General features: G+C 46.8%; 1 protein-coding gene across 1 annotated transcript; it reads left to right on the top strand.

Annotated features, from left to right (window-relative positions):
* The first annotated feature begins 16,632 nt into the window (after positions 1-16,632).
* Positions 16,633-20,281, top strand: LOC118473255 (NADH dehydrogenase [ubiquinone] iron-sulfur protein 2-like). The gene is made up of 3 exons (XM_035962296.1): positions 16,633-17,002; positions 17,991-18,234; positions 19,951-20,281. Exons 1-3 carry the CDS (start codon positions 16,691-16,693, stop codon positions 20,211-20,213), a joined length of 819 nt encoding a protein of 272 aa, XP_035818189.1. The 5' UTR covers positions 16,633-16,690; the 3' UTR covers positions 20,214-20,281.
* The last annotated feature ends 2,103 nt before the right edge of the window (positions 20,282-22,384 follow it).

The following is a 22,384-nucleotide window of genomic DNA, read 5'->3' on the forward strand; positions in this document are numbered from 1 at the left end:
CGTACCTCCTTCCTTTTCTTCCCCCGCCATTCAAGCCATCTCTCAGGCTTACAGTTTGAACTCCGAGTTCGCGGATTGATTTCTTGAGCATACCCTGAACCCACAGCCGAAGAATATGAATTGTTGAAGGTGGGTACAAGTAGTGTTTGTTTCACTATAGTGAGTTGTGGTTGGTTGTTGACCAACAGAAAATGGGAGAAAGAAAGATTCACAAACGAGGCGAATTCTCTAAAAACCAATTGTTGCACTAAGATACTTACGATTATGCGAGCTCACCTAAAGTCAGATCGAGGGGCGACACTCGATTTACTGTCGAGAAAAACAATCTAGACTAGACTAAGAACTCCCTGGAAGGATGAGAGCTCAAAATCTCGATCAACACTATTTTATATCTTACTAAATATATTTATTTGTCAAGCTTTTAGACTTTGAAGGACTAACTTTCTTCTTAAGAAAGAAAGAGGAAGACTATTGATCTTATAATACGTCACCGGCCGGTGTACTTACTTCAACACAAGAAGCATGGGCCTCTTCGATAGAAGCACTCTCTTTTCTTAGCCCCGTCCCCACCTTTGTTTTCCGTAACACTAACTTTACCCTCAAGCCAAGTTAAGATAGTGAGAGAGTGAAAAAGATGGCACAACTTCATCACCAAAGGAAGGAAGAGCGATATCCTAGTCAAGAAGAGAAGTTCTCGAGATATCTATGGTGAACCGATGTTGCTTAGGGCGGGTGACCATCTTATGATTGAAGATAAGCACCGAAAGCTTTCCTGGTGAATGGAAGTGAGGCGTTCGGAACCTATTCTAGTAGAGGAACCAACCCTAAGAAAACCTGACCAAAAGATAGCTACGTTCCCGTCACTAATGTTACTTCGGAGTATGTGTGGCTGATCCGCTGAGAAAAGACGGGAAGGCAAACAGAAAGTACCACTTTTCTTATCTTAAGTTAAGATGAATCTATTGAAGAGTCAAGGTTTCCAATGAGCACGGATGAGGCGAAGCATCGATCCCTAACAAGCGAGGTAAGCGCACGGATACAAAGGAATCAGAGTCTATGTCTTGGTCACCCAAAAAAGTATTCAGAGATAGTTGAATTTAGTGGAAGATCTAGGGCGTTAGCCAGAAGCCTATAGAGAGAGAGAGTCAAAAGCCTATAGCACTGCAGGAAGACCAAGGTCTCGATCGACAGATCTAGTGGTCACTCACCGTCAATATTTGATTCTACGGCCTATGCTGATAAATTCAAATAGCAATAAAACAATGTTCCTGGGGAAGCCCTAGCCTTGAAACAAGGGGCTTTACTAAACTAATATAGAAATGGAAATCTGATAAAGATGCCTAGTCTGCGCTGTTAGAATCCATTGGAGAAAGGCTTGCTCACTTCTTCATCTGTGAGATACTCGTATTATAATAATTTAGAATAATGGGATTGGATCTTGCTTCGATCCCCTCTTTAAGAGACTCCAGAAACTCGTTGACCCATAGATGTAATAGCCGAAATGAAACTCTTTTCCTTTACGCCATAGGAACTAGTATAGAATTCTAAAAGAGGTCTTTCCTTTACGTCGTAAAGAGAAGCATGTGCCTTCCACCTATCCTTCCACGTATAGCTGGGCTTTAATAAAGAACGCATCGGGCAGCGAGCGGAAAAAGAAATTCGATTGAATCTTGGTAATTGAGTGAAGAAGCTCTCAGCGACGAAGAACAACCCGTAAATCTAGGAAGTATTGAATCGGGATCCGATCTCTTTTGGTACACTCGAGTCATAAGGTGTGTACAGACAGACAGGCTTCCTTTCGAAAGGCTAGGCACCATTTGGTCCAAAGCTCCTCATATGAGGGTGACGACCTTAATGAATCAAGTATTCAGGTGGCAGAGTTATTAGCTACATAAGCGCTCAAATTCCTGAATACTTATTGCCCTGGCTTCTATGATCAACCCCTGGCACATTTCGGTTTTGATCTGAGGCTATCCTGGTCTGCAGGACCCAACACAAGTATTCATCCTTTCCAATCTGAAAAAGGTGTTGCCGAAAGCTTACCCTCTTCCACACGGATGCTACAGCCGCTATCACTTTTGCAGGAGGGGAATTACAGAGTTCGCCTCTCGACATCTTGTTTGGTAAACGGAATTTTGACCCAGGCGCCCTAGTGTTGCCTAACCGTTCGGCCGGAGATGTCGGATGCGAGATCTTTAGCTACTTGTATCAATTTGCCACAGTGTGCTTAGATACAATGCGCTGGCAGCTGAGGCTTGGCAGGATGGGAGTGAATTAAGGTCGAGGGAGCAGGAAAGAGTTTGTTATTCGCTATTGGCTTAGTACGGCCTATACATAATAGGGCCATGACGGTTTTGGCAAGGCCTTGAACTTCATATATCCCTTTTTTACTCAATCCAGAATACCGATAAAGTCAGATTGAATCATTTTATCGACCTTTCCTTTGGATTTATTATCATAGGTAGTGTTCGAGATCGCCTCTGTGCGGTGAACGCTCGAATGTAGCTAACATCAGTTTTGTCCTCGCGTGGTTGAAGGAGATGCTGCTGCTGGATGGAATGCTTCCGGGGCGCCATGATCCTTCTATCAGGAATAATCGAGGGCACTGACTGACTGCATCAATCATCGCTCAGTGAGCTATTAATTGTCGCCAATAGCGCTTCGCTTGCATGCAAGGCGGCTAATAAAAGCGCCAGGTAGACGCGCGGAGATGCATTTTGAGTACAGGTGGTACTGGACAAGCTCTAGGGGAATAATCTCTTTCTTATTTCTTTCCCATGACGACTAGGAACGGGCAAATCAAGAATTTCACTTCGAATTCCGGACCTCAACATCCAGCTGCTCATGGTGTTTCACGATCAGTATTGGAAATGAACGGAGAAGTGGTGGAACGTGCGGAACCACATATTGGATCACTCCAGTGCGGCACGAAGCCGCTGACGCTGAGTAGGCTCCTATGCCGCTAGCACGGTGGAGTAGCGCGTCATGAGCACCGGGCAAAGGGACGGTTGAGCAACTCAAGCGAACCACTCTACCTGACTTTGGATAAAGATAGAAGGGAGAAGGTTGTGAAGGTGGCCTCGTTATCCACACATCTGGTCGGAGGACCGACCTGGGCGAGCGTAGGCGGGTCCTGGAGTGCCCGTCAAGGGCGCTAGCGCATACCCCGGGGTGATCATCACCACCTGCACCTCACATCTCGGCACAGTGGAACGTGTAACCCGCCTGCTGTCCAAGTCAACCACTTAATTTCCTGTAATTCATAGTGATAGTCGCCTAGAGGGGGGGTGAATAGGGCGAAACTGAAATTTACAAATATAAACACAACTACAAGCCGGGTTAGCGTTAGAAATATAAACGAGTCCGGGAGAGAGGGCGCAAAACAAATCCCAAGCGAATAAGCGAGTGAGACACGGAGATTTGTTTTACCGAGGTTCGGTTCTTGCAAACCTACTCCCCGTTGAGGAGGCCACAAAGGCCGGGTCTCTTTCAACCCTTCCCTCTCTCAAACGGTCCCTCGGACCGAGTGAGCTTCTCTTCTCAAATCAAAGCCGGGAACAAAACTTCCCCGCAAGGGCCACCACACAATTGGTGCCTCTTGCCTTGATTACAATGGAGTTTTGATCACAAGAACAAGTGAGAAAGAAAAGAAGCAATCCAAGCGCAAGAGCTCAAATGAACACGGCAAATCACTCTCACTAGTCACTAGGGTTTTGTGTGGGATTGGAGAGGATTTGATCTCTTTGAATGTGTCTAGAATTGAATGCCTAGCTCTTGTAAGTGGTTGAGAAGTGGGAAAACTTGGATGCAATGAATGGTGGGGTGGTTGGGGTATTTATAGCCCCAACCACCAAACTTGACCGTTGGCTGGAGGCGTCTGCTCGATGGCGCACCGGACAGTCCGGTGCACACCGGACAGTCCGGTGCCCCTGCCACGTCATCACTGCCGTTGGATTCTGACCGTTGGAGCTTCTGACTTCTGGGCCCTCCTGGGTGTCCGGTGCACACCGGACATGTACTGTTTGATGTCCGGTGCACCGGTATGGGCATGTCTGACGTCTGCGCGCGCTGTGCGCGCATTAAATGCACCGCAGGGAGCCGTAGGCGCCGAAAAGAGCCGTTGCTCCGCTGGTATACCGGACAGTCCGGTGCACACCGGACAGTCCGGTGAATTTTAGCGGAGCGGCTGCCACGCGAACCCGAGGCTGGCGAGTTCCGGAGACCGCGCTTCCTTGGAGCACCGGACATGTCCGGTGCACACCGGACAGTCCGGTGAATTATAGCGCGCCGGCTTCCGAGAAGTCCCGAGAGTGAAGAGTTTAAGTCTGAGTCCCCTGGTGCACCGGACAGGTACTGTTCACTGTCCGGTGGCACACCGGACAGTCCGGTGCCCCAGACCAGGGTTGCCTTCGGTTGCCCTTTTGCTCCTTTGTTGAATCCAAAACTTGGTCTTTTTATTGGCTGAGTGTGAACCTTTTACACCTGTATAATCTATACACTTGGGCAAACTAGTTAGTCCAAAGATTTGTGTTGGGCAATTCAACCACCAAAATTATTTAGGAACTAGGTGTAAGCCTAATTCCCTTTCACATAGCGCCTAACAGAACGTAGCAGCAAGGGACAACCCACCCATACAGACAGCCTGCGGGGAGGATGGCACTACTGGCAAAGACCGTCTGGCGAAAACACCGCAGGCGCGAAGCGTGGTGGGCCTGCGCCGGGGGAGCATAGGGAGGAAAGGGAGCCCGGACGGTGGAAGAGCCAGGGGAAGCCGGGTCATTTGACGGAAATGGAAGGTCCGAGCAGCTCATTCATTCTTGGAAAAAGAAGGGGGAGCGGGCCAATGTATCAATGAATAGATACAGTCAACGGTAGACAGACAGCGCTGCCTACACGCGAATTAGCTTCTGAACAAGCAAGGGATTGAGCAACTAGCGCTAGTTGCGGCGCATCCTCTTGCTGGTCGAGCGGTCTCAATTTCACTACAGGATTTGCGAATGAATGCTGGGCCACCTCAAATGGCGTGAGCCGCATGCGGGGAGACCCGCACGTACGGTTTTCAGGGGGATCCGGCCGGCCGGCGCCCACCCGACTAGAGGGACTGAGAAATTAATCGAGTACAAAACTTATCTTCAAGCTTTACCTTATTTTGATCGTTCAGAGGGCGATCGCGGAGTCACTGAATGAAGTCCTCCCTCCCTTTCTTTCGGGGGTGCTGACCCGCTGCGAGGCAGATATGACTAAGTGACATATTGAATATGGCGACGACTACAACATGTCGTAGAAGGAGATAAGAGGTGGAGCCAACGACCCACTAAGACTCACGTATCTACAACTACATTCCCGAGCGGCAGTCAAACGGAGGCGTGAATGCAAGATGCCAGCGGAATGATCGACCGGACAGAGGCTAGGGCTGCTTTCTTCCCACCATGTCCTTCCTTGTGTGTCGGAGATATAAAGCGAGTGCACCGGAAAAGAAGGGGAACATAGTCGATCTATTCCATGGCGAAGCATCCGAAGCATAACTGCACACTCACACGATCTTTGCCGAGAGATAGGAGCATTCGGTGGAACCGGTGAACTACACTTGCTTCTTGATAGATGTGTGGGACAGAGGGCTCGTGGTACCTGCTGCCCACCCTTCGTCCGCTTTGATAACCGTGTGAACGGAGAGTGGGCAGAGCAAAAGGGAAGGAGGTCCTCATACGGAGTCGCACACTTGAGCAGTGCGGGAGACTGGAGAATGGGTCGAGTAAACTCCCTTAGGGCCGATTAAATCACAGACGAGGTTCTTTATTTTTTCTTTTATATTTGGAGAAAAAAGAAAGGCAGAGGTAAATACTTCGAAGAGGTGGCTCGGTAGGGATGGAATGGTCAATCGTCAAGTCAAGGATGACTTCTTTGTTGGCAAAACGATGGGGGAGAGAAAGCACGCCAGTGATTCTCTGAGCCGGTCTTCATTTCCAACGCCTCGGGAAACAGGTCGAGATAGATGACAGCACCTTTTTATCCTCTTCCTTACCGGGAAGGCGCACTTCTCTTCTTCTTCTGGCCTTCACCTCCTGCCCGGCCCGGAAATAGAACCCAGCCCCCTTTCTGATCCATTCATTTCTGCAAGCAGGCGGGATCCAGAGCTAAGCCCCCCTCCTATTCGAAGCCGGGTGTGGCCTCGCTGTAGCATCCCAAAAATTCAAATCCTGAAATTTTCTCAAACTTGCTCTAAATTCAAAATGAATCTCAAATTTCATTTCAAAATGTTTGTTTGTGAGTTGATATCAACAAATAAAGTATAGTGGTCTATATTTCTCTCCAAAATCCTCCTCAAAATATCCTACAAATATTTCCCCAGTGATCACCCTGAATTTCTTTTCAGAAATACTGCCCAGATATTTCTCCAGTGATCCCCCTCAAATTCTTCCAGAAATACCGCCCAGATATTTCCCTAGTGATCCTCTTCAAGTTCTTTCCAGAAATATTGTCCAAATATTCCACCAATATATCTCCAAGTATTTTCCTCTTGAGAAATACCTTCAGAATCATTTTTCAAGTCCCCACAAATATTTTCTTCATAACTTTTCTCATGCTCATACGTATACGTATGCCTCCAGTGTCATACGTGAGCTCTACAAGCTAATCTCACTTATACAAGACAAATACATGCTAATCTCCCACTAATCCTCTCATCCTCCCACTAATCCTCTCATCCCTCCCCCTAATCCCCCCACCATGGCTATAAATAGAGGGGCAAGGGCCTCCTCTCATCCCACCCCAAGCCATTTCATGGCAACTCTCTCCCCCCCACACACACCCACTCCATGTTCCACACAAGCACACACTAGCACAAGGATCGTTCGATCGTTCTTCGATCGTTCGTCCCCTGTTCTTAGTTTGTTCGTTCGTTCGTCCGATCGTTCGATCGTTCGTCCGATCGTTCATGGTTCGTTCGTCCGTTCGTCCGATCGTTCGATCGTTCGTCCGTTCGTTCGTCCAAATAATCTTTTTCCTACCGTTATGCTGCCGAAATTTCGATCGTTCGTTCGTTCGATCATTCGATCGTTCATCGTTCGTTCATAGTCCCTATTCATCGTTCATCGTTCGTTCATAGTCCCTATTCATCGTTCTTCCAGATAATCTTTGTCCTGCCGTTATGCTGCCGAAATTCCGATTGTTCGTTCGTACAATCATTCGATCGTTCGTCCGTTCGTTCGTCCAAATAATCTTTTCCTGCCGTTATGCTGCCGAAATTCCGATCGTTCGTTCGTCCGATCATTCGATCGTTCGTTCGTTCGTTCATAGTTCCTATTCATCGTTCATCGTTCGTTCATACGAACTATTCACTATCACTATTCACCATTACTATTCATCGTTACTATTCACATACACTATTCATCATCGTTACTATTTATCATTACTATTCATCATCGTTACTATTCATCGATGATATCTATAATTACTTTTCCATCGCCACTATTCATCGTTACTAATCATCGTTACTATTCATCGGTCATCTAGTCATCCCAAATTTCAACTACTCATCCATCATGCTGTCCAGTTCACCTAAGACCAGCCAGACCCATATTCCAGTCATACGAACTCCGGTGACTGTGATTTTCCTTCTAGTGGGAACTTCCCATCTGGTCACCCATCCCAGGTTTCTCCAAGTTGAGCACGCTTAACTTTGAGATTCCTTCGAACCAGGCTCCCAAACTCAGATTCCAATAATTCTCGTTTCTAAATTCTTATCAAACTATTCCCTATCCAACCATGTCATCCCTTAAGCATGGCCCATATTCCAGAAAACTCCCAAAATACTCTTGTCCCATATTCTGCCTATAACTCTCCTGTTCATACTAAGTCAGACGATTCATTCGTCACTATTCTCACCAATAGTGAACTTCACTGTGCTACACCACATACACCCAGCTATAAATACACCTAGCTACCCTCTCCCTCTCCACACACACTCAACACCCTCAGCCAAGGCAAAGACCCCACCCACTCAGTTACTCCGCTCTGCCGGATACACGCATAGTGTCGCTTCGCCTCCAGTCCACCCTCCTGGTAAGCACCTCCGCTCCACCACCAGTAATATCACAACACCACATGACACAGATTCTACTCAAGACTCTACCCATCCATATATCGCTATTCTGACCACTATACTAAATATTTATTGGTATACTTGCTGGTTTGTATGTTTGCTTGTTCATGTTGCATAGTTATCGGAGCGTTCGTGTCGTCTCGTGGAGGCCAGATCCGCAAGTCTACGCTAGGCGGTGGAGCCAGAAGCCAGTTCCGCGAGCTCCCCTTCGCCGAATAAGCACGGCAAGCTCACTGGATCCCTTTGATGCATAAATTACCTATGTTTTTCAACCACAACCCTCAGCCTGTTATTTTATGCATGATATGATTTTGAGACAAGTTATTATGGCCACCCAGCTGCTTGCCGCAATCAATCCCTGATATATATGTTCCAAATGATTTGAGAACAGGTGTGAGTTTTCAAAAGAAAATGCTTTTCAAAATGTGTGTGATGAAGGGTTTTCACCCTTATCACCTTGTGAGTGGGATAATCAGGGACTCCCTGGTTTAGGGGAGGGCCTAAGGTGTTGGCTCAGCTGGTTTAGGCGTGAGCAGAAGGATTGTCCCCTCATATAAGGACCGGTTTGTCATCTTCACTACCTGTACTCTTTAATAGTACAACCACTCGAGACTGTGTGGGCAGTCACTCAATCTGAACTCGTACGGTCCAACCCCAGGGTTATGAAGGCTGGGGAGCATCGGGAGGATAAGGAGGGGGAAAGTTTTGTCCGGTTTGGACATGGTGGTGGCCTGACTCCTTCCGGATAACCGTTAAGGTTAGGACGTGCGGGGAAAGAAAGAGATTCGGATTCGGGTCTCACTAGCTATGAGATCGCAGAGCCGGACTAGTGGGTAAAGTGTACACCTCTGCGCAGAGTTTGAAAACCTATTCGAATAGTTTGTGTCCACAGAAATGGACGAGTCTGTTATGGTATGGCAATTAATGTTTTGTTTTCCAAATAAAGAGATGCTTTTGAAAAGTGGTTTTTAAAGGTCTGGCTGTTGAACCATGAGCTATGGTGGACGGGAAGTCCAGTAGCTGTTTTTGAAAAAGGAAAAACCAGTGGGAACTGCTGAGATACCTGGATGGTTTAGTCCAGGGGATTTTGTTATAATACTGAAAAACTTCCTGCTCCTTTTGGAGAGGATGCGCTTTGCAAAAATACAAAACGTTTTTCAAAACAACTCTGCATAAAATATTGTTGTTTCTGCAAAATATCCTGAGCTCCACATATTCCATGCATTATATCTGATTTCCCCATTCCGCGGGTGAAGTGGGCTGCTGAGTACGTTTGTACTCACCCTTGCTTATTTGTTGTTTTTCAGAAAAGGAGATCGGGTAAGAGTTATGACTGTTCCCAACCTTGCCTGTGGCTGTTGGACCGCTGATTTGCTTCGCTGCGTATATCGGGCTACTTCAGCCCCACTCTGATGATATGTCCCGAGTTGTGGACCAACTCTTAAAGTTGTTCGCCACCTTTATAGGTTTGTCTCGTTTAAGCAGATCTGGAATCATCTGATGTATAAATGTGTTTACTAGCCTCCTGGGACTAGTAATTGTATCACATTTGAGTCCCAGAGGATTGGGGACGCTTCAGGTGGTATCAGAACTGTTAGGTTGGCCGCAGGACGTAACCCTTAGCCTGATCAAAAGTTTTTGAGTCCAAACTATTTTCTAAAAAAAAATCTTGCTCTCATCCCTCCATTTCGAAAATGCTTTCCCCTTTCCTTCTCTCAGAAGTCAGATGGAGGTCCGTTGCCAAACCAGCTTTTGCCAGAATGAAGATGGTTTCCCCAAGTTGCTGAGAGCATGCACAGTCCGCCTCGGAATCAGGAGCCAGCCAGAGTATGATGGTCGTGAATTCGTCGAGCATGGCACAGAGAAGTGTGTCGTGACTATATACATTGGATCCAGTCCACACCATGTGGAATGGAGTGTCACTGCTGCTGGGCACAGATTCAAAGACACCTGCCAAGTTGTCGCTCGCAAGGCATTGAGGACCCTGTGTCAACTTTATGAAGAAGAAGTGGCCGACACACCGCTCAGATTCTTTCCGCCCTTTCAGAGAGACCGTCCCGCTTGGATGGCCAGGATGTGTGCATTGGAAGAGCAGTAGCTGCTTGAGGACGACCCCACAGTCGTGTACCTCACTGCCTACCTGCTCACCCTTGATGCACAGTATGATTTCTTGGCTCGGCACCACCGTTAGATGATTGCCCGAGCAGAAGATGCAGAGAAGTGCAACTGTCAGCTGCATGTGGATCTCACCACAGCTCAAGCCAGTGTAGCTGCCTTGGAAAGTCGTGAAGTCATTGCTGTGGAAGCCCTGAAGCAAGCCAAGGATCAACACGTCCAGAAGTTGATGGAGGCCTACTTGGTCACCCATAACCAACGTAGAGCCCTGCGGATCCAAGAGCCCGCTCCATCCAACACTGTTCAACCCATCAAAGCTGAAGACCCCCAGATTCTTGAAGGTCACCCGGTCTCTATCAGAGGAGAGAAGAAGGCTTGGGAACTCCCGGAAGGAGCCATAGTCTTGGAAGGAATTCCGGTCTTCCCTCAGGCTATGGATAAGCAAGAGCACCCTGAATCCTCCCAAGATCCCCCGCCAGAGTTGTTTGAGCCCCTCACCATAAAGAAGATTCCAGCACCATCCCTTGAGGTCAAGGAAGAAGCTGCAAGCACCCCGCCAGCACCACCGCCCTCTGAGGAGCTACAAGAGCCAGTCCCGCTTGAAGAAGAGCTCGACCCCGTGCTGCCATCTCAGTCGCTGCCAGAAGAAGTCATCAACATCAGCTCCCTCTTAACCCATCCAGGAGATATCTCAGATTGAAGTTGTGTGTCAGCCTTGCGAGAAGAGAAGCTGCCAGATCTGAGTTAGTTATACCCAGTCCTCTGCGTGCATTGGGTAGTGAAGTTTTTCTTCACTTTGGCCAGAGCCCTGCATGTATGAGAGGTAATCGTGTAGACTCGTGTTTTGAAAAAACTCTAATTGTGTTGCCCCCTAGGGCATTTCAAAATGAATTTCGCTTGATGTTTTCCTCCCTTTTGAGTGCATATGTGATGCTTTAACGTTAGTGCTCATAAGTTGCATTTAGCATAGTTCTCAATTCAGGAGCCAAGCAATAGTAGTTATGCTTAGCCCCCGAATCTGAGTAGTTCGTGCTTTGGAAAAACTCTATTCTTCCCCTATTCAAAATATTTGATTTTGTTTGTGCTTATCATTGCTGAACTTATGTGTTTTCTTTCTTTTTAAGAAAGGTTTTCTCTAAAAACATAGATCACAAATTAGATCTAATCCTCACCTTATGCTTCCATTCTCATCTCAACCCATCTCAAGAGAAAAGTGCTTTACCCAAGAAGATACCGAGAAGCTTACCCTTGAAGCATGGAATAAGCTACAGAGGAACCTATCCAGTCGCTCAGTCAAAAGGACCGACCGTGAGAATCAAAGCACTGCCCCTGAGTCAAAGTAAACAGGAAAAGAGGACAGAAGGAGTTATTACCATACAGAGAGGCAAAGATTCTTGGAACCAGAGACCACAAACATCAGGGTCATTGACCCCACCACTCACCCGTGCCCCCCGCACGCGTGCCTCGCCTCCATGCGCACTACCACCGCCCCACCCCCCTTTGCAGCGCACCCGCCGCCGCCATCATCGCCGGCACCAGGCCCCCCCCCTTCCCCTCCGTCGCACCTGTTGCCACGTAGCACCTACTCCATCACCACTACTACGCAATCGAACACCAACGCTCGCCTATAAACCCCCCACCAGCTCCCTCAACTCCCATCTCGCTCAAAGCAAAGCACACTCCAGATAAACCCCCTGCCAAATAGCAAGCAACTCCATTTCCACTCCCTCGCCCCTAAGATCACAATGCTCGGTGATTCTTGGGTTGAAGACTGTTGCACATGGTTCATAGTCTTTGGTTTCCTCCAGTGTATGATAGTAATACTCTTTGATAGAATCCTCCAGTGGGAAGAGCAAAGAGAAAGGAAGGGTCAGTGAAAAGAAGATAGTGAAGAGAAGATGAGAAGAAGGTTGTCCCAGAATCAACCCTGTGTCAGTCATTTCTTCGCAGCCTGCTCAAGCAGCAACAACAGAAGAAGGCCCTGTAACACCCTTGTTATGAGGTACTTCAAGGAGTTCAAATCCCCAAGATTCAAGAGTTCTACCCTCATTCTTTTTAAGTGGGTTAGTATTCCAGTAAAGTTCCTGCTATGGAGAAAAAGAAGAAGGCCTGTAGCAAGCTTGTGGAGGACCAGATCATCGAAGCATATAAGTTCCTGGATGAGAAGTGGTCACCCAAGTTTTGTTGATGAAGCACCAGAAGACTAGTCAAGGAAGGAATCCATGTGGGAGTTTGCAAGAGAAAGGTTTGTGTGTTGGCATCGATGCTTCTTCAATAAGCTAGTTGCCAAGCGAAAGCCAGAAGCCTGAAGATGATCTTGAGTAGCCTGAATCAGCGTTTGCAATCGGCAACCAGATGCTCCTCAAGGCCAGATCTTGTTGAAGTTCCATCTCCTCAAAGAGTTGCAAAGTGAAGATATGTAGCTAAAGTAAAGCTATACCCATAACCCTTCTAAGCCAAATCTCGAGGACGAGATTCCTTTTAAGTGGGGTAGATTTGTAGCATCCCAAAAATTCAAATCCTGAAATTTTCTCAAACTTGCTCTAAATTCAAAATGAATCTCAAATTTCATTTCAAAATGTTTGTTTGTGAGTTGATATCAACAAATAAAGTATAGTGGTCTATATTTCTCTCCAAAATCCTCCTCAAAATATCCTACAAATATTTCCCCAGTGATCACCCTGAATTTCTTTTCAGAAATACTGCCCAGATATTTCTCCAGTGATCCCCCTCAAATTCTTCCAGAAATACCGCCCAGATATTTCCCTAGTGATCCTCTTCAAGTTCTTTCCAGAAATATTGTCCAAATATTCCACCAATATATCTCCAAGTATTTTCCTCTTGAGAAATACCTTCAGAATCATTTTTCAAGTCCCCACAAATATTTTCTTCATAACTTTTCTCATGCTCATACGTATACGTATGCCTCCAGTGTCATACGTGAGCTCTACAAGCTAATCTCACTTATACAAGACAAATACATGCTAATCTCCCACTAATCCTCTCATCCTCCCACTAATCCTCTCATCCCTCCCCCTAATCCCCCCACCATGGCTATAAATAGAGGGGCAAGGGCCTCCTCTCATCCCACCCCAAGCCATTTCATGGCAACTCTCTCCCCCCCCCCCCCACACACACACCCACTCCATGTTCCACACAAGCACACACTAGCACAAGGATCGTTCGATCGTTCTTCGATCGTTCGTCCCCTGTTCTTAGTTTGTTCGTTCGTTCGTCCGATCGTTCGATCGTTCGTCCGATCGTTCATGGTTCGTTCGTCCGTTCGTCCGATCGTTCGATCGTTCGTCCGTTCGTTCGTCCAAATAATCTTTTTCCTACCGTTATGCTGCCGAAATTTCGATCGTTCGTTCGTTCGATCATTCGATCGTTCATCGTTCGTTCATAGTCCCTATTCATCGTTCATCGTTCGTTCATAGTCCCTATTCATCGTTCTTCCAGATAATCTTTGTCCTGCCGTTATGCTGCCGAAATTCCGATTGTTCGTTCGTACAATCATTCGATCGTTCGTCCGTTCGTTCGTCCAAATAATCTTTTCCTGCCGTTATGCTGCCGAAATTCCGATCGTTCGTTCGTCCGATCATTCGATCGTTCGTTCGTTCGTTCATAGTTCCTATTCATCGTTCATCGTTCGTTCATACGAACTATTCACTATCACTATTCACCATTACTATTCACCATTACTATTCACCGTTACTATTCACATACACTATTCATCATCGTTACTATTTATCATTACTATTCATCATCGTTACTATTCATCGATGATATCTATAATTACTTTTCCATCGCCACTATTCATCGTTACTAATCATCGTTACTATTCATCGGTCATCTAGTCATCCCAAATTTCAACTACTCATCCATCATGCTGTCCAGTTCACCTAAGACCAGCCAGACCCATATTCCAGTCATACGAACTCCGGTGACTGTGATTTTCCTTCTAGTGGGAACTTCCCATCTGGTCACCCATCCCAGGTTTCTCCAAGTTGAGCACGCTTAACTTTGAGATTCCTTCGAACCAGGCTCCCAAACTCAGATTCCAATAATTCTCGTTTCTAAATTCTTATCAAACTATTCCCTATCCAACCATGTCATCCCTTAAGCATGGCCCATATTCCAGAAAACTCCCAAAATACTCTTGTCCCATATTCTGCCTATAACTCTCCTGTTCATACTAAGTCAGACGATTCATTCGTCACTATTCTCACCAATAGTGAACTTCACTGTGCTACACCACATACACCCAGCTATAAATACACCTAGCTACCCTCTCCCTCTCCACACACACTCAACACCCTCAGCCAAGGCAAAGACCCCACCCACTCAGTTACTCCGCTCTGCCGGATACACGCATAGTGTCGATTCGCCTCCAGTCCACCCTCCTGGTAAGCACCTCCGCTCCACCACCAGTAATATCACAACACCACATGACACAGATTCTACTCAAGACTCTACCCATCCATATATCGCTATTCTGACCACTATACTAAATATTTATTGGTATACTTGCTGGTTTGTATGTTTGCTTGTTCATGTTGCATAGTTATCGGAGCGTTCGTGCCGTCTCGTGGAGGCCAGATCCGCAAGTCTACGCTAGGCGGTGGAGCCAGAAGCCAGTTCCGCGAGCTCCCCTTCGCCGAATAAGCACGGCAAGCTCACTGGATCCCTTTGATGCATAAATTACCTATGTTTTTCAACCACAACCCTCAGCCTGTTATTTTATGCATGATATGATTTTGAGACAAGTTATTATGGCCACCCAGCTGCTTGCCGCAATCAATCCCTGATATATATGTTCCAAATGATTTGAGAACAGGTGTGAGTTTTCAAAAGAAAATGCTTTTCAAAATGTGTGTGATGAAGGGTTTTCACCCTTATCACCTTGTGAGTGGGATAATCAGGGACTCCCTGGTTTAGGGGAGGGCCTAAGGTGTTGGCTCAGCTGGTTTAGGCGTGAGCAGAAGGATTGTCCCCTCATATAAGGACCGGTTTGTCATCTTCACTACCTGTACTCTTTAATAGTACAACCACTCGAGACTGTGTGGGCAGTCACTCAATCTGAACTCGTACGGTCCAACCCCAGGGTTATGAAGGCTGGGGAGCATCGGGAGGATAAGGAGGGGGAAAGTTTTGTCCGGTTTGGACATGGTGGTGGCCTGACTCCTTCCGGATAACCGTTAAGGTTAGGACGTGCGGGGAAAGAAAGAGATTCGGATTCGGGTCTCACTAGCTATGAGATCGCAGAGCCGGACTAGTGGGTAAAGTGTACACCTCTGCGCAGAGTTTGAAAACCTATTCGAATAGTTTGTGTCCACAGGAATGGACGAGTCTGGTATGGTATGGCAATTAATGTTTTGTTTTCCAAATAAAGAGATGCTTTTGAAAAGTGGTTTTTAAAGGTCTGGCTGTTGAACCATGAGCTATGGTGGACGGGAAGTCCAGTAGCTGTTTTTGAAAAAGGAAAAACCAGTGGGAACTGCTGAGATACCTGGATGGTTTAGTCCAGGGGATTTTGTTATAATACTGAAAAACTTCCTGCTCCTTTTGGAGAGGATGCGCTTTGCAAAAATACAAAACGTTTTTCAAAACAACTCTGCATAAAATATTGCTGTTTCTGCAAAATATCCTGAGCTCCACATATTCCATGCATTATATCTGATTTCCCCATTCCGCGGGTGAAGGTGGGCTGCTGAGTACGTTTGTACTCACCCTTGCTTATTTGTTGTTTTTCAGAAAAGGAGATCGGGTAAGAGTTACGACTGTTCCCAACCTTGCCTGTGGCTGTTGGACCGCTGATTTGCTTCGCTGCGTATATCGGGCTGCTTCAGCCCCACTCTGATGATATGTCCCGAGTTGTGGACCAACTCTTAAAGTTGTTCGCCACCTTTATAGGTTTGTCTCGTTTAAGCAGATCTGGAATCATCTGATGTATAAATGTGTTTACTAGCCTCCTGGGACTAGTAATTGTATCACATTTGAGTCCCAGAGGATTGGGGACGCTTCACTCGCCCTTTTGCTCTTCCTTCGGTTTGGCTCCACGAAGGCGCCGCCTAGACTAGGAGCCCCACTCATATTCAAAAGGCGCCCAGCTTTCAAGACGATGATAATAAGTAGTTAGGCTGCCATTATTCCAATATCATGGAATAGCATGGCCCGGGGCTAAGGTAACTCCAGTGGGAGAGCCGTGTTATGGGTGACCTTATTGCACGGTTCAGAGAGCACTTGTGTATGTGATGCAAGTGAACGTGTACGAAAAAGCTGTCGTAAAGTTTCGTTGTTCGTTCCGTCGTTGACCCTATCTATGTTTCTACGATGGCCCAAGAACACGCTCATTCTTCAGCCGTAGAGAGACTTTTGAATTGTGAGGTACCATTACGAGCTCAATATATACGAATGTTATTCTGTGAAATAACTCGAATTTCAAATCATTCACTTGCTTCAACTACTCATGCTATGGATGTGGGAGCATCAACTCCGTTCCTTTGGGCTTTTGAGGAGCGGGAGAAATTGTTGGAATTCTATGAAAGAGTCCCGGGAGCCAGGATGCATGCCAGTTTCATACGACCTGGTGGAGTGGCACAAGATCTGCCTCTTGGCTTATGTCGAGATATTGATTCCTCCACACAACAATTTGCTTCTCGTATCGACGAATTAGAAGAGATGTCAACCGACAACCGTATCTGGAAACAACGATTAGTGGATATTGGTACTGTCACTGCACAGCAAGCAAAGGATTGGGGATTCAGTGGTGTAATGTTAAGAGGTCGTGCGACATGAAGACATTGATAGCAATATGGGGGAAGTTCCCATCAGGCAACAACGGTTCTGCCCGACCCTACAAAAGCATGCATATGTTGTCAGTGAAGATTTTGTGTGAAGCCTTGGAGACGACGTACCCGGGGCTAGGGTGAGCTGAGGGGGGACAGCGTAAGTGAGCGAATGTGTGTAAGCCCAGTCAAAGATTCCTATTCTAGGCGGGCCATCAACCTTCGAATGGTGTTGGTCCTACGGACCGTGAACGGATTCGCCTCTGGCCTCTGGGCACGTCGGAACCGCATGAGTTCACCGGGGTGGAGCACGGTCCGCCAAAATCGGCATAGGTTAGGTGCTATTGATGGAACATGGTAAGCCCATCTTTCTCCATATGAAAGTGATGCAGGCACATAGAGATGTGGGTAGAGGAAGTCTCAAAAAGCGAAGGCCGAGCTATAGGTCACGTGACCTGCACCGAAAAGGTGGCTGACTGGGCTTTCTCCTGGATCAAAGCAGATCAGCTCGCCAAATTCGTTGACCGAATCGGGCGCCCCGGAACGTCGAATGAAAATACGTGGTCTTTCTACAACCCTATTTATATGATAGGCCCGGCCCCTTTCCCCCTATCCCTCCCTTATGTTTAGGAGCGGGATTTGCCCAAGAACGACCTGTGGTGGTACGGACTCCGCAAGCGTCCCGCACCCTCTGAGAAAGAAACTCCTCAACCATCACAAGATAAAGAAGTATGACGCTCTGTGTCTGACTCTATTGGTCATAGTTCCTTGCTGTTGCGGCCGGTGCTCGTTTGCGCGTGTGTGAACCACCAGATCATAAGGAAAGATGCCTCTCGGGGCATCTGAGAATGATTCGAGCCGTATGAAGGGAAACTCCCACGTACAGTTTGTTTTGGGGGGGAAGGAGCCCGACAGGGTCCCCCCACTGACTTGGCCCGGGCCTAAGTGAAAGTGAAAAAGTGAAGTGGTGGGCCTACCCATCCCAACCTGGGGTATGCTGGGATTCGCGAAGAGCAGCACCTTACGATGTTCATGACCAATCGGATCTTGACGTACCAGTAGGTACCAGAGGAGATCGCTATGATCGTTACTGTATTCGTATCGAAGAGATGCGACAAAGTGTTCGGATCATTGTGCAATGTCCTAATCAAATGCCTAGTGGCATGATCAAAGCCGATGATCGTAAGCTATGTCCTCCATCACGATCTCGAATGAAACTATCCATGGAATCGTGCGCCGTGTGAAACGTAGATCATCGCCGTTCTTAACCGAGACTCAGGTTAAGCTCCGTCTCGGAACCGTCGTGGGGTTAGGAGTAAAGCATCCCGAGGTTGGCGCATCTCCTTGGGCGTGGAGAAGCATTGGGAACCCCAATATCTTTCTTCGGAGCAGTTTCTTTTCCCGTCCCCTCGCCCCGGCATAGCGCTTCGCTTCCGGTTCTTCGGAAGAATCAACTGACTTCTCCCTTCTTCATTGATCTGGGGGAAAGGGAACCGTCTACCAGTTGGGAAGCTAGACATCAAGGTTGTGGCTTGATGAGGATAACTAAGCTGACACGCCGGAGTTGGCTGCTGGCACAACAGGGTGGTGCCTTACCGCACCGCAGGCGCACGCGCGGTAGCGTTCGTGGTGGTGCTTCAGGATTCCAATGTACTGCGTCCAAGATCAGAACGAGCTTGCCGGCGGACCACTGCCGTCCCATTCTTTAGTGAGCTGGAGCGCTGCCATCTTATCCACGGAAAACGCGTCAAGCTATCGCTTCGGGTCGAAGCACTAAAAAAAGAAAAGGACCGGGAAACGCGGCGGCATAGGAACCACGGGAACCCAGGAGGGAGAAAGACGATGTACGGGATATGGGATCCTCGTAGTAGGCTGGACCAAAATCCAGCCGAGAGAGGGCAGCCTTTAGAAGCAACAGGTTGGGAAACCAAGAGAAGGTCTTATCTTCTTGCCGGCACAAAAAGAGGGATTAGCATTATTGACCCCATGAGAAAGCACTAACACCTTCGGCTCCGCGCACTGGGAAAAGGCTTCCGCGACAGGAAACCGGCTACTAGTTAGGAAGTGAACATAAGGTATCAAGAGGTCCCTCACAGTCAGGTGCGATGCAATTGCCCCCTATTAGTCAAGTACCCCTCTTCCTATTTTGTTTAGGGGTTAAAATGATGAACCCTTCCGTTCACACGCACCGGCCCCATTCACTTGCAACTCGTAGAGGCTGTAAGTAAACAGTGCCCCACTAAATTAAAAGTGATGGTGGGGTTGAAAGACGAGAGTGCCTACCCCCGAGCCGAGAGTGCCCGCCCTTTCTGTCAAGTAGGCTACTTTTTCCGGAACGCAGTCCGGAATAAGCGTTCCTGTGTATATAGATATCTTCGATGCTGTCATTTCGAAATGTCCGCTTCCTCTTTCACCTCCCAAAAAGCAAAGTTGGCTTGACGAGCGCAGATGAGGAAGCGGGAGCAATAAAACCAAGAATCTCTTTCTTTTCCAAATACTTACTTTATTAAGATTAAGATTAAGATTAAGATTAAGATTAAGATTAAGATTAAGTTAAGGGGCAAAGAGAAGCGCTTTCGCTACTGAGAAAGCGAATGGTCAGCGCGAGGGTTCGACGACTTAGCCGAGCGTTAGCGAAGCGTCATTCTCATAGCGAGGCGCTTCGAGTTAGCGAAGCGCTGTAGTAGCGTCGGAGACTATGTGCTATAATGCTGAACTAAGGACGTTCCGCCTTATCTATAGAAAGAAGCAGTCAACTGAGTTCTGAATGAATGGGATCCTTAGTGGGTAATGGCTCAATCAATCTATAGATGGAAAGCCTTATGATGGGAAACTACCACGTTAGGTTTGGAGAGAGATGGGACCTGTTATAGTTTAGGGGGAGCAGATGCAAGCTTTTTCTTTCCATAGCCGGCCAAATGACTACCGGATCATCGGTCTACTCTACCTCAATTCACCATTTCGAACTTTATACAGAAGGTTTTTCCGTACCAGCTCCTTCTACCTATACCGCAGTTGAAGCACCTAAAGGTGAATTTGGTGTCTTTCTTGTCAGTAATGGGAGTAATCGTCCCTACCGTTGTAAAATAAGAGCACCTGGCTTTGCCCATTCACAAGGACTCGATTCTATGTCCAAACATCACATGCCAGCAGATGTAGTCACCATCATAGGTACTCAAGATATTGTGTTTGGAGAGGTAGATAGATAGGACGTAGTCTTGCTCGATCAGGACCCTTGCTTTATTGCGAGCCAAAACAGCTGCGCTATTCAGTTCTACATCTTTTTTTAAAGAAATGTGAAAATGTAGTTACAGATGTGAAAAAAGTAAATATCTCTCTGTCTGTGTTCTTAAATCATTCATTTACAAAGTTCTTTAAAAGATCGACCATTCTCCGCGGAAGAACATTTGACGAGCGAAAAAAAACACGTGAGAAAGACCGAAAAACCCATTCTCCCTAAATGGTTTACCTATACTGAATGGAAGGTTTATGACATGGGAAGATTTTCCAGAATATGAGCAAGGGTAAAGGATTCATCACTTGCTGGGCTTTCAGGGAGTAATAGGAGGGGTTGGGAATTTCTCGTTGAAATCATCCCACCAGAGCATATGAACTTGAGGTGGGGGCTCAATCTCGTCAGTCTCCTGGATTCCAGTCATGTCTCTACTATCGGTTTCTCCCTTTTCTCCGGCTGGCGTAATAAGGAGGGAGTCAGAGACTACCAACTCGACAATGTTGGCTCGATCATGTTTATATTGGCAGGAGGAAGTACAACATGCTTCTTAAGCTTATTTTCCAAGGCGCGGCTGAGAGTTATGCCGAACGGAGTGAAAGTCCTGAGTGTCTTTGGTTTTCCGTCAGACAAGATATTCACTTCACTGTTCTTGCTTGTTCCCCCCCAGGGTTATCTTCTTTCCTTTTGGATCTGCCTCTTTGACCTGTGATCCATGAGTCCCATCCCATTGTAGATAGCATCTTCAATACGAGTGGCTGCTTCAATCAAAGAGCGTGGTCATCGCTTGGAAATCGAAATAGTCATGGTATTGCCTACTCATGTTATTCATCATTATCCGAACTTGTTCCTTTTCTGGGGAGAGATCAATCACTTGGGCTGCTTTGGCCTTCCAACGGGCCAGGAAATTGGTCACAATCATAAAAGACCTGAACCGGAGGTGCTTGAGGTGTAGTAGAAGGAACAGACTTTGATTGATGAGAGATTTTGGATAAGAGTTCATAAAAGGCGCTAGCCTGTTTCATGGTCAGGAAGGGAAAGGAAAGAGCTGGGTTTCTAACAAAAAAGGAAACGTTTCCGTGGGAAAAATCTATCACATGGAAACAGCAACCATCGAGTAAATAGAAGTTTTTTTCAATCCTTGGTTGCAATGGTTCAATCGAGAGAAGAGCAAGTCAATTTCATAAATTGGAACAACCACATCAGCTTCATTCTTTTCGCATAGGGGTAGTTTTGTCAACTCGCCTGAAGACCACTGGAATCGTAACCAATACCCCTGGCCACACAATTCAAACCTACCAAACTAGAGTACTTACATCCCTAACCATTATCCACCTTCTCTCATTCTCTCTCTGCGAATGAGCTAATGCTTTTTTTTCGATCCCTGCCACACCCGGCATCGTGTTACCATTTGATGACTTCTTAGGGGGACAGTTTAAGTAAGAGTAGGGATAGTTGAAAGAGTAGTTAGATGAGTCCTGACTCCTGCGTATTTGTACGAGATACCTTATAGCTTCAAAGTGACAAAGTCCGGTGTGAGGTTAATTGAACATATTGAAATATGGGTCCCCACACAAATAAAGTAAGAAACCAGATTTTCCTTAAGGAATTGGCTCTGAGGCCCGGCAACTCGAACTTTCCTAAGCAGGAAGGAAAGATAAAATCAAGATCTTTCTTTATTATTGCATCCCTCTATCCCTTACGATCTGATCTATGTTCTGTACCAGTGTGAATACATACTCTTTAGGCTGGTTTCTTTACCGATTCAGTGTCCCTGCTTGACTTGCTTGGATTGCGTACAAAGCTTCCCCATATTTCTTATAGGGATGATGACCACTGACATTTGACATTGTCTTCATTCGTTTACTGCTGGCCTGAATATTCCATAATTGGATGGATGTCCGAGCATATGCTCTTGTAGGTGCCGTAGCCCATTCTCTCCAAAAGAAAGGAAGCAGGAAGCGATCCATACGTTTTGTCTGGTTGGAAGAAGCAGCGAAATTACGGTGCCTAAAGAATGGGGGGTTGAAGTGAGGACATGACAGAGTGTGCGGAAAGCAGGCTTGACCTAACTAAAGTTACGGCGGAGCACTGGGCTGTAGATTTTCAAGTGGGAATAGGAATAAGCGCCTCAGAGTGTTAATTTTC

Source organism: Zea mays, chromosome 1, assembly GCF_902167145.1.
Source record: "Zea mays cultivar B73 chromosome 1, Zm-B73-REFERENCE-NAM-5.0, whole genome shotgun sequence".
Classification (NCBI taxonomy): Eukaryota; Viridiplantae; Streptophyta; class Magnoliopsida; order Poales; family Poaceae; genus Zea; species Zea mays.

What these genes read in the sequence shown, in the direction of transcription:
- LOC118473255 (XM_035962296.1), top strand. Translation starts at nt 16,691, where the DNA reads ATGGATGTGGGAGCATCAACTCCGTTCCTTTGGGCTTTTGAGGAGCGG. An exon ending in GTGGTGTAATGTTAAGAGGT is followed by an intron (nt 17,003 to 17,990) that starts CGTGCGACATGA and finishes TACCCATCCCAA; the next exon opens with CCTGGGGTATGCTGGGATTC. An exon ending in AATGAAACTATCCATGGAAT is followed by an intron (nt 18,235 to 19,950) that starts CGTGCGCCGTGT and finishes CGGTCTACTCTA; the next exon opens with CCTCAATTCACCATTTCGAA.